This window comes from Agelaius phoeniceus, chromosome 32 (genome assembly GCF_051311805.1).
Source record: "Agelaius phoeniceus isolate bAgePho1 chromosome 32, bAgePho1.hap1, whole genome shotgun sequence".
NCBI lineage: Eukaryota > Metazoa > Chordata > Aves > Passeriformes > Icteridae > Agelaius > Agelaius phoeniceus.
The window spans coordinates 1,490,292-1,502,322 of NC_135296.1; the positions used below are offsets into that span (position 1 = coordinate 1,490,292).

Here is a 12,031-nt window from a genome sequence, read left to right on the forward strand (position 1 = left end):
GTCAGTTATGGCAGGAGCTGTGTGAGCTGCTCTCCCAGCACCCCGGGCTGGATTTGGGGTGGATTTTTAGGGTTTTTAACCCCATTTTGTGTCAGTTATGGCAGGAGCTGTGTGAGCTGCTCTCCCAGCACCCCGGGCTGGATTTGGGGCAGTTTTAGGGTGGATTTTTAGGGTTTTTTACCCTGTTTGTGTCAGTTATGGCAGGAGCTGTGTGAGCTGCTGTCCCAGCACCCCGGGCTGGATTTGGGGTGTATTTAGGATGGATTTGGGGTTTCTCACCCCATTTTCTCTCAGTTATGGCAGGAGCTGTGTGAGCTGCTGTCCCAGCACCCCGACCGCGTGCGCTCCCTGGACGCCGGGGGCATCATCCGGGGGGGCCTCACGCGCTTCACCGACCAGCGGGGCCGGCTCTGGGGGGCCCTGGCCGACTGCTACGTGCGCTGCGGGCACCTGGAGAAGGTGACGCACCTGGGGACACCTGGGGACACCTGGGGGGGGGGGGGGACAGCTGGGACAGACTGACACACCTGGGGACACCTGGGGACACCTGGGGGGACAGCTGGGCAGAGTGACACACCTAGGACAGACTGACAAACCTGGGACAGACTGACACACCTGGGGACACTGGGGGGACAGCTGGGACAGACTGACACACCTGGGGACACTGGGGGGACAGCTGGGGGGACAGCTGGACAGAGTTACACACCTGGGGACACCTGGGGGGACAGCTGGGACAGAGTGACAGCCATGGGACAGACTGACACACCTGGGACTGACTGACACACCTGGACAGACTGACATACCTGGGACTGATTGACACACCTGGGACAGACTGACACACCTGGGGACACCTGGGGGGACAGCTGGGCAGACTGACAGCCATGGGACAGACTGACACACCTGGGACAGACTGACACACCTGGAGAAGGTGACACACCTGGGGACACCTTGGGGGGAGGACAGCTGGACAGACTGACACACCTGGGACAGACTGACAGCCATGGGACAGAGTGACACACCTGGGGACACCTGGGGGGACAGCTGGGACAGACTGACACACCTGGGATGGAGTGACAGACGTGGGACAGACTGACAGCCATGGGACAGACTGACACACCTGGGACAGAGTGACACACCTGGAGAAGGTGACACACCTGGGGACACCTGGGGGGGACAGCTGGGCAGAGTGACACACCTGGGACAGACTGACACACCTGAGGGGGAGGGACAGCCATAGGACAGACTGACACACCTGGGACAGACTGACACACCTGGAGAAGGTGACACACCTGGACAGACTGACACACCTGAGGGGGAGGGACAGCCATAGGACAGACTGACACACCTGGGATGGGCTGACAGACGTGGGAGGGGCTGGCACACCTGGACAGACTGACAGCCATGGGACAGAGTGACACACCTGGGATGGACTGACAGACGGGGGACAGACTGACACACCTGGACAGACTGACACACCTGTCCCTGAGTGCCACTCCCTGTCCCCAGCTGCCATCCCAGTCCCTGTCCCCACTCAGGGCCACCTCTGTCCCATCCCCTGTCCCCAGCTCACCCCAGTTCATCCCAGTTCATCCCAGTTTATCCCAGCTCATCCCAGTCCATCCCAGTCCCATCCCAGTTTATCCCAGCTCATCCCAGTTCATCCCAGTTTATCCCAGTTTATCCCAGTCCATCCCAGTTCATCCCAGTTCACCCCAGTTCATCCCAGTTTATCCCATTCCAGGCCCGGGATGTCCATGATGAGGCCGTGCACACAATGATGACCCCATTAACCCTTTAACCCCCGTTTTTATCCCATTTTTACCCCGTTTTTATCCCGTGCAGACGGTGATGACCCCATTAACCCTTTAACCCCCGTTTTTACCCCATTTTTACCCTGTTCCAGGCCCGGGATGTCCATGACGAGGCCGTGCACACAGTAATGACCCCATTAACCCTTTAACCCCCATTTTTACCCTGTTTTTATCCTGTTCCAGGCCCGGGATGTCCATGACAAGGCCGTGCAGACGGTGATGGCCCCATTAACCCTTTAAGCCCCATTTTTATCCTGTTTTTATCCCGTGCACACAATGATGACCCCATTAACCCTTTAACCCCCGTTTTAATCCCGTTTTAATCCCATTTTTATCCCGTGCAGATGGTGATGACCCCATTAACCCTTTAACCCCAATATTTACCCCATTTTTATCCCATTTTTACCCTGTGTTTACCCCGTTCCAGGCCCGGGATGTGTACGAGGAGGCCGTGCAGACAATGATGACCCCATTAACCCTTTAACCCCCGTTTTTATCCCATTTTTATCCCGTGCACACAGTAATGACCCCATTAACCCTTTAACCCCCATTTTTACCCCCGTTTTATCCCATGCAGATGGTGTTGACCCCATTAACCCCCGTTTTTACCCCATTTTTACCCCGTTCCAGGCCCGGGATGTGTACGAGGAGGCCGTGCACACAATGATGGCCCCATTAACCCTTTAACCCCCGTTTTTACCCCGTTTTTGCCCCATTTTTATCCTGTGCACACAGTAATGACCCCATTAACCCTTTAACCCCTGTTTTTATCCCATGCAGATGCTGATGACCCCATTAACCCTTTAACCCCCGTTTTTACCCCGTTTTTACCCATTCCAGGCCCGGGATGTGTACGAGGAGGCCGTGCAGACAATGATGACCCCATTAACCCTTCAACCCCCGTTTTTACCCCGTTCTAGGCCCGGGATGTCCATGAGGAGGCCATGCACACAATGATGACCCCATTAACCCTTTAACCCCCGTTTTTATCCCGTTTTTATCCCGTTTTTATCCCGTTTTTACCCCGTGCACACAATGATGGCCCCATTAACCCTTTAACCCCCGTGTTTACCCCATTCCAGGCCCGGGATGTGTACGAGGAGGCCGTGCACACAGTGATGACCCCATTAACCCTTTAACCCCCATATTTACCCCGGTTTTGCCCCGTTCCAGGCCCGGGATGTGTACGAGGAGGCCGTGCAGACGGTGATGGCCCCATTAACCCTTTAACCCCCGTTTTTGCCCCGTTCCAGGCCCGGGATGTGTACGAGGAGGCCGTGCAGACAATGATGACCCCATTAACCCTTTAACCCCTGTTTTTACCCCATTCCAGGCCCGGGATGTGTACGAGGAGGCCGTGCAGACGGTGATGACGGTTCGGGATTTCACGCAGGTGTTCGACAGCTACGCCCGCTTCGAGGAGAGCGTGATCGCCGCGCTGCTGGACACACAGGCACAGCTGGGCCAGGGCCAGGACGGTGAGAGGGACCCCAAAAATGGGGGGAAACCCCAAAAACGGGCAGGCACAGCTGGGCCAGGGCCAGGACGGTGAGAGGGACCCCAAAAATGGGGAGAAACCCCAAAAACGGGCAGGCACAGCTGGGCCAGGGCCAGGACGGTGAGAGGGACCCCAAAAATGGGGAGAAACCCCAAAAACGGGCAGGCACAGCTGGGCCAGGGCCAGGACTGTGAGAAAGGGACCCCAAAAATGGGGGAGAAACCCCAAAAATGGGCAGGCACAGCTGGGCCAGGGCCAGGACGGTGAGAGAGGGACCCCAAAAATGGGGAAAAACCCCAAAAATGGGCAGGGAATCCCAAAACTGGGCAGGCACAGCTGGGACTGGGCCAGGACAGTGAGAAAGGGACCCCAAAAATGGGGGAAAACCCCAAAAAACGGGGCAGGAGAACCCAAAAATGAGCAGGGAAACCAAAATCGGGCAGGCACAGCTGGGCCAGGGCCAGGACGGTGAGAGGGGACCCTAAAAATGGGCAGGGCACCCCAAAAATGGGGGAAAAACCCCAAAAATGGGCAGGCACAGCTGGGACAGTGCCAGGACGGTGAGGAACACCCCAAAAATGGGGGAAAACCCCAAAAAAATGGGGCAGGAGAACCCAAAAATGGGCAGGGAAACAAAAAACGGGCAGGCATAGCTGGGACAGGGCCAGGACGTTGGGAAAGGGACCCCAAAAATGGGGGAAAACCCCAAAAAACGGGGCAGGAGAATCCAAAAATGGGCAGGGAAACCAAAAACGGGCGTGGAAAGCTGGGCCAGCGGCAGGACGGTGAGAGGGACCCCAAAAATGGGCAAGGAACCCCAAAAAACGGGGCAGGAGAACCCAAAAATGGGCAGGAGACCCCAAAACTGGGTAGGCACAGCTGCGACAGGGCCAGGACGGTGAGAATCACCCCAAAAATTGGGGAAAACCCCAAAAATGGGGAAAAACCCCAAAAATGGGCAGGCACGGCTGGGACAGGGCCAGGACGGTGAGAGAGGGACCCCAAAAATGGGGGGAAACCCCAAAAAACAACAGGGAACCCAAAAATGGGCAGGGAAACCAAAAACGGGCGGGGAATCCCAGAACTGGGCAGGCACAGCTGGGCCAGGGCCAGGACGGTGAGAGGGGACCCCAAAAACGGGGGAAAACCCCAAAAAACAAGGCAGGGGACCCCAAAAATGGGGCAGGGAAACCAAAATCGGGCAGGCACAGCTGGGACAGGGCCAGGACTGTGAGAAAGGGACCCCAAAAATGGGGGAGAAACCCCAAAAATGGGCAGGCACAGCTGGGCCAGGGCCAGGACAGTGAGAGGGACCCCAAAAATGGGGGAAAACCCCAAAAATGGGCAGGGCATCCCAAAACTGGGCAGGCACAGCTGGGACTGGGCCAGGACGGTGAGAGGGACCCCAAAAACGGGGGAAACCCCAAAAATTGGGGCAGGGAAACCAAAAATGGGCAGGGAAACCAAAATCGGGCAGGCACAGCTGGGCCAGGGCCAGGACGGTGAGAGGGACCCCAAAAATGGGGGAGAAACCCCAAAAAACAAGGCAGGAGACCTCAAAAATGGGCAGGGAAACAAAAAAAGGACAGGCACAGCTGGGACAGGGCCCGGACGGTGAGAAACACCCCAAAAATGGGGGGAAACCCCAAAAACAGGCAGGCACAGCTGGGCCAGGGCCAGGACGGTGAGAGGGACCCCAAAAATGGGGAGAAACCCCAAAAACGGGCAGGGAAGCCAAAAACAGGCAGGGAAACCCCAAAAACAGGCAGGGAATCCCAAAACTGGGCAGGCACAGCTGGGACAGTGCCAGGACGGTGAGAAAGGGACCCCAAAAATGGGGGGAAACCCCAAAAAACGGGCAGGGAACCCCAAAAATGGGCAGGGAATCCCAAAACTGGGCGGGCACAGCTGGGACAGGGCCAGGACGGTGAGAAAGGGACCCCAAAAATGGGCAGGGAACCCCAGAAAGGGGGGAAACCCCAAAAAATGGGCAGGGGACCCCAAAAATGGGCAGGGAAACCAAAATCGGGCAAGCACAGCTTGGCCAGGGCCAGGACAGTGAGAGGGACCCCAAAAATGGGCAGGGGACCCCAAAAAACAGGCAGGGGACCCCAGAAATGGGCAGGGAATCTGAAAACGGGTAGGGCACCCCAAAAATGGGCAGGGGACCCCAAAAATGGGGGGGAAACCCCAAAAACGGGCAGGGAACCCAGAGACAGGGGGCACCCCAAAGCTGGGCGGGGAACCCCAAAACCAGGGAGGATCCCATAAACAGGCGTGGGACCCCAAAACTGGGCAGGGAACCCCAAAAACGAGCAGGGCACCCCAAAACCGGGCAGGGCACCCCAAAACCGGGCAGGGCACCCCAAAACTGCAGGGGGCACCCCAAAACTGTGGGGGGCGCCCCAAAACCGGGCAGGGCACCCCAAAACCGCGGGGTCACCCCTGTGCCCGGGGTGTTCCCATGTCCTCGTGTCCTCTGCGTCCCTTGTCACCCCTGTGTCCCCTGAGAGTGACCCCTGTGACCCTGCGTGTCCCTTGTCACCCCTGTGACCCTGTGTCACCGTGTGTCACCATGTGTGACCTCTGTGACCCTGTGTCACCTTGTGTCACCCTGTGTCACCCTGTGTGACCCTCTGTCACCCCTGTGACCCTGTGTCACTCTGTGTCACCATGTGTGACCCCTGTGACCCTCTGTCACCATGTGTCACCCCTGTGGCCCCTGAGTGTGACCCCTGTGACCCTGCGTGTCCCTTGTCACCCCTGTGTCACTCTGTGTCACCATGTGTGACCCTGTGTCACCATGTGTGACCCTCTGTCACTCTGTGTCACCATGTATCACTGTGTGACCCTCTGTCACCCCTGTGACCCTCTGTCACTCTGTGTCACCATGTGTGACCCCTGTGTGACCCTCTGTCACCCCTGTGACCCTCTGTCACTCTGTGTCACCCTGTGTCACCTCTCTGTCCCTCTGTCCCAACAGAGGAGCTGGAGCTGGAGCTGGGGCTGGTGGTGCTGTGCCCACGCTGTCCCTGTGTCTGTCCCCATGTCCCCTGTCAACCTTGTGACCCCACCACCCTGTGTCACCCTGTGTCACTCTGTGTCACCATGTGTCACCCTGTGTCACCTGTCTGTCCCCTGTCCCCGCAGAGGAGGTGGAGCTGGAGCTGCGCCTGGCCCGCTTTGAGCGGCTGATGGCGCGGCGGCCGCTGCTGCTCAACAGCGTGCTGCTGCGCCAGAACCCCCACAACGTGCACGAGTGGCACAAGAGGGTGGCCCTGCACCAGGGACAGCCCGACAAGGTCAGGGGACACTGGGGGACACGGGGGGGACACGGGGGGGACACCGGGGGGGACACAGGGGGTTACGGGGTGCGTGGTTTGGGGGGTCGGGTGCTGGCATCGCGGTGATTGTGCTGTATCCTGGCTGTCGCTGTGTCCCCTTGTGTCCCCCTGGGTCCCCAATGTCCCCCCCCATGTCCCTGATGACTCGTGTCCCCAATGTCCCTTGCTTGTCCCCAATGTCCCCAATATCCCCTCATACCCATTGTTCCCCCATGTCCCCCGTGTCCCTAATGTCCCCTGCTGTCCCCACTGTCCCCAGTGTTCCCCAATGTCCCCATGCCTCCAATGTCCCCACTGTCCCCTGCTGTCCCCCACTGTCCCCTGCTGTCCCCAATGTCCCCACTGTCCCCAATCTCTCCAATGTCCCCACTTTTCCCAATGTCCCCAATGACCCCATATCTCCTGCTGTCCTCTGGCTGTCCCCATTGTCCCCTGGCTGTCGCCATTGTCCCCAGCATCCCCATGTCCCCTCTGTCCTCTGGCTGTCCCCACTGTCCCCAGTGTCCCAACATCCCCAATGTCCCAACGGTACCCACTGTTCCCTCACTGTCCCCAATCTCTCCAATGTCCCCTGACTGTCCCCTGGCTGTCCCCTGCTATCCCCAATGTCCCCTGTGTCCCCCTGTCCATCCCAGATCATCCAGACGTTCACAGAGGATCCCCAGCACACCCCCTGACTGTCCCCAATGTCCCCTGACTCTCCCCCTGTCCCCTGGCTGTCCCCTGACTGTCCCCTGACTGTCCCCCTGTCCCTGGCTGTCCCCAGTGTCCCCTGACTGTCCGTTTGTCCCCCTGTCCGTCCCAGATAATCCAGACGTTCGCGGAGGCCGTGCGCACCGTGGATCCCCAGTGTCCCCTGACTGTCCCCAGTGTCCCCAATGTCCCCGTGTCCACCCAGATCATCCAGACATTCACGGAGGCCGTGCGCACCATGGATCCCCAATGTCCCCTGGCTGTCCCCCTGTCCCTGACTGTCCCCAATGCCCCCTGATGTCCCCAATGTCCCCGTGTCCATCCCAGATCATCCAGACGTTCACGGAGGCCGTGCGCACCGTGGATCCCCAGTGTCCCCTGACTGTCCCCCTGTCCCTGACTGTCCCCCTGTCCCCTGACTCTCCCCAGTGTCCCCAATGTCCCCAGTGTCCCCAATGTCCCCGTGTCCATCCCAGATCATCCAGACATTCACGGAGGCCGTGCGCACCATGGATCCCCAGCGCGCCCCCTGACTGTCCCCACTGTCCCCCTGTCCCTGGCTGTCCCCCTGTCCCCTGACTGTCCCCTGATGTCCCCAATGTCCCCTGGCTGTCCCCAGTGTCCCCTGATGTCCCCAATGTCCCCCTGTCCGTCCCAGATCATCCAGACGTTCACGGAGGCCGTGCGCCCCGTGGATCCCCAGTGTCCCCTGACTGTCCCCAATGTTCCCTGATGTCCCCAATGTCCCCAATGTCCCCCTGTCCGTCCCAGATCATCCAGACGTTCACGGAGGCCGTGCGCACCGTGGATCCCCAATGACCCCTGACTGTCCCCCTGTCCCTGACTGTCCCCAGTGTCCCCAATGTCCCCTAATGTCCCCAATGTCCCCCTGTCCGTCCCAGATCATCCAGACGTTCACGGAGGCCGTGCGCACCGTGGATCCCCAGTGTCCCCTGATGTCCCCAATGTCCCTGGCTGTCCCCTGGCTGTCCCCAATGTCCCCCTGTCCGTCCCAGATCATCCAGACGTTCACGGAGGCCGTGCGCCCCGTGGATCCCCAGTGTCCCCTGACTGTCCCCTGGCTGTCCCCAGTGTCCCCAATGTCCCCAATGTCCCCAATGTCCCCGTGTCCATCCCAGATCATCCAGACGTTCACGGAGGCCGTGCGCACCGTGGATCCCCAGCGCGCCACCGGCCGCCCCCACGAGCTCTGGGTGGCCTTCGCGCGATTCTACGAGGACAACGGGCAGCTGGACGACGTGAGCAGGGGACCCCCCAAAACCCACCCGGGGGGCGCCCCAAAACCTGCATGGGACCCCTGAACCCCGAGGGACACCCCCAGACCCACCTGGGACCCCCAAACCCCGAGGGACACCAAAATCCTGAGGGACATCCCCAAAATCCTGAGGGACATCCCCAAAATCTGCCTGGGACCCCTGAACCCCAAGGGACCCCCAAACCTGGGGGACCCCTAAACCCGAGCGAGGGACATCCCCAAACCTGGGGGACCCCTTAAACCTGAGGGACACCAAAATCCTGAGGGACATCCCCAAAATCTGCCTGGGACCCCCAAATCCTGAGGGACACCCCCAAAACATCCTGGGACCCCAAAATCCTGAGGGACCCCAAAATCCTGAAGGACCCCCAAACCTGGGGGACATCAAAATCCTGAGGGACATCCCCAAAATCTGCCTGGGACCCCCAAATCCTGCATGGGACCCCAAAATCCTGCAGGACCCCTAAACCTGAGGGACTCCCCAAACCTGGGAGACACCTCCAGACCTACCTGGGACCCCCAAATCCTGAGGGACACCCCCAAAACAGTCTTGGACATCTGAACCCTGAGGGACACCCAAACCTAAGGGATGCCTCTAACCTGGGACACCCCCAAATCCTGCGTGGGACCCCCAAAACCCACCTGGGACACCCTAAAATCCTGAGGGACACCCCCAAAACCCACCTGGGGGGCACCCAAATCCTGGGGACACCCCAAACTTGAGGGACACCCCCAGACCTGTCTGTGCCCCCCAGGCCTTCCCCCTCCTGTGCCCCCAGGCCAGCTCCATCCTGTCCCTGTCCCAGTGTCCCCAATTATGTCCCCAATGTCCCCAGTGGTGTCCCCAGGCCAGGTCCATCCTGTCCCATGTCCCCAGTGGTGTCCCCAATGGTGTCCCCAATGGTGTCCCCAGGCCAGGTCCATCCTGTCCCGAGCCACCCGGGTGTGGTTCCTGTCCCTGTCCCAGTGTCCCCAGTGTCCCAATGGTGTCCCCAATGTCCCTGTCCCTGTCCCAGTGTCCCCAGTGTCCCCAGGCCAGGTCCATCCTGTCCCCAATGATGTCCCCAATGATGTCCCCACTGTCCCCAGGCCAGGTCTATCCTGTCCCAATGGTGTCCCCAATGTCCTCAGGCCAGGTCCATCCTGTCCTGGGCCACCCAGGTGCAGTTCCTGTTCATGTCCCCATTGTCCCCAATGTCCCAATGGTGTCCCCAGGCCAGATCCATTCTGTCCCGGTGTCCCCAATGTCCCAGTGGTGTTATCAATGTCCCCAAGGTGTCCCCAGGCCAGGTCCATCCTGTCCCAGTGTCCCCAATGGTGTCCCCAGGCCAGGTCCATCCTGTCCCAGGCCACCCGGGTGCGGTTCCTGTCTCTGTCCCAGTGTCCCCAATGTCCCAATGGTGTCCCCAATGGTGTCCCCAATGTCCCCACTGTCCCCAGGCCAGGTCCATCCTGTCCTGGGCCACCCGGGTGTGGTTCCTGTCCCTGTCCCAGTGTCCCCAGTGTCCCAATGGTGTCCCCAATGTTGTCCCCACTGTCCCCAGGCCAGGTCCATCCTGTCCCAGGCCACCTGGGTGCAGTTCCTGTCCCTGTCCCAGTGTCCCCAGTGTCCCAATGGTGTCCCCAGTGGTGTCCCTACTGTCCCCAGGCCAGGTCCATCCTGTCCCAGTGTCCCCAATGGTGTCCCCAATGTTGTCCCCACTGTCCCCAGGCCAGGTCCATCCTGTCCCGGGCCACCTGGGTGCGGTTCCTGTCCCAGTGTCCCCAGTGTCCCAATGGTGTCCCCAATGTCCCCACTGTCCCCAGGCCAGGTCCATCCTGTCCCAGTGTCCCCAATGTTGTCCCCAATGTTGTCCCCACTGTCCCCAGGCCAGGTCCATCCTGTCCCGGGCCACCCGGGTGCGGTTCCTGTCCCTGTCCCTGTCCCAGTGGTGTCCCCAATGGTGTCCCCAATGTCCCCACTGTCCCCAGGCCAGGTCCATCCTGTCCCGGGCCACCCGGGTGCGGTTCCGCCGTGTCGAGGACCTCGCCGCCGTCTGGTGCGAGTTTGGGGAGCTGGAGCTGCGCCACCAGCGCCACCAGGAGGCGCTCGCCGTGCTGAGGGTGAGGGCACCCCGAAAACGGGGCACCCCGAAAAGGGGGGGACCCCAAAAACAGGGCACCCCGAAAATGGGGGACCCCAAAAACAGGGCACCCCGAAAATGGGGAACCCTAAAAATGGGGGGACCCCAAAAACAGGGCACCCCGAAAATGGGGGGACCCCAAAAAAGGGGCACCCCAAATAGCAGGAAACCCCAAAACATGGGCACCCCGAAAATGGGGGACCTCAAAAATGGGGAATCCAAAAACAGGGCACCCCGAAAATGGGGGAACCCTGAAAATGAGGAACTCAAATACAGGGCACCCCCAAAATGGGGGGACCCCAAAAACAGGGCACCCCAAAAATGGGGAACCCTGAAAATGGGGGGACCCCAAAAACAGGGCACCCCGAAAATGGGGCACCCAAAAATGGGGAACCCTGAAAATGGAGAACCCAAAAACAGGGCACCCTGAAAATGGGGAATCCAAAAACAGGGCACCCTGAAAATGGGGGCACCCCAAAAACAGGACACCCCAAAAATTTGGAACCCTGAAAATGGGGAACCCTGAAAATGGGGAATCCAAAAATGGGGAACCCCAAAAATGGGGAACCCAAAAAAAACGGTCACCCCAAAAATGAGGCACCCAGAAAATAAGGACCCCAAAAACAGGGCACCCCAAAAATAGGGGGACCCCAAAAATAGGGCACTCCATTTTCCCCGTTTTCCCCATTTTCCCTTTTTTCTCCATTTCCCAATTTTCCCACATTTCCCCATTCCCCCTTTTCCCCTGTTTTCCCCCATTTCCCCTGTTTCCCCCCCATTTTCCCATTCCCCCATTTCCCCCCCATTTTCACAATTTTCCCCATTCCCCCCAATTTTCCCCATTTTCTCCACTTTCCCCCATTCCCCCATTTTTCCCTATCTTCACAATTTCCCCCATTTCCCCCCATTTTCATAATTTCCCCTGTTTTTCCCCATTTTCACCATTTTCCCCCCTTTCCCCGCTTTTTCCCCTTTCCCCCCCTTTTTCCTGTTTTTTCCTTCATTTTTCCCCCTTTCCCCCCCATTTATCCCCAATTTTCCCCCATTTTCCCATTTCCCCCTTTTTTCATCAATTTTTCCCCATTTCCCCCCCTTTTTCCCTATTTTTTCTTCTGTTTTTTCCCCTTTTTTCCTCATTTTTTCCCCATTTTCCCCCCATTTCTCCCCCTTTTTTCCCCTTGTTTTTTCCCCATTTTCTCCCTTTCCCCCCCCCTTTTCCCCTATTTTTCCTCTGTTTTTTCCCCCTTTTTCCTCAATTTTTCCCCGTTCCCCCCCTTTTTTCCCCT

The 12,031-nt window shown here is 58.9% G+C and overlaps 1 protein-coding gene across 2 annotated transcripts in view; it reads left to right on the forward strand.

Moving 5' to 3' along the window:
• The window catches only part of XAB2 (XPA binding protein 2), a 42,813-nt gene that overhangs the window by 12,507 nt on the left and 18,275 nt on the right, over positions 1–12,031 (forward strand). For both annotated transcript variants that reach the window (XM_077192254.1, XM_077192255.1), the window contains 5 exons: positions 295–459; positions 3,145–3,289; positions 6,460–6,611; positions 8,486–8,605; positions 10,594–10,725. In XM_077192254.1, coding sequence (XP_077048369.1) covers positions 295–459; positions 3,145–3,289; positions 6,460–6,611; positions 8,486–8,605; positions 10,594–10,725 — 714 coding nt within the window. The remainder of the gene's footprint in view (positions 1–294; positions 460–3,144; positions 3,290–6,459; positions 6,612–8,485; positions 8,606–10,593; positions 10,726–12,031) is intronic.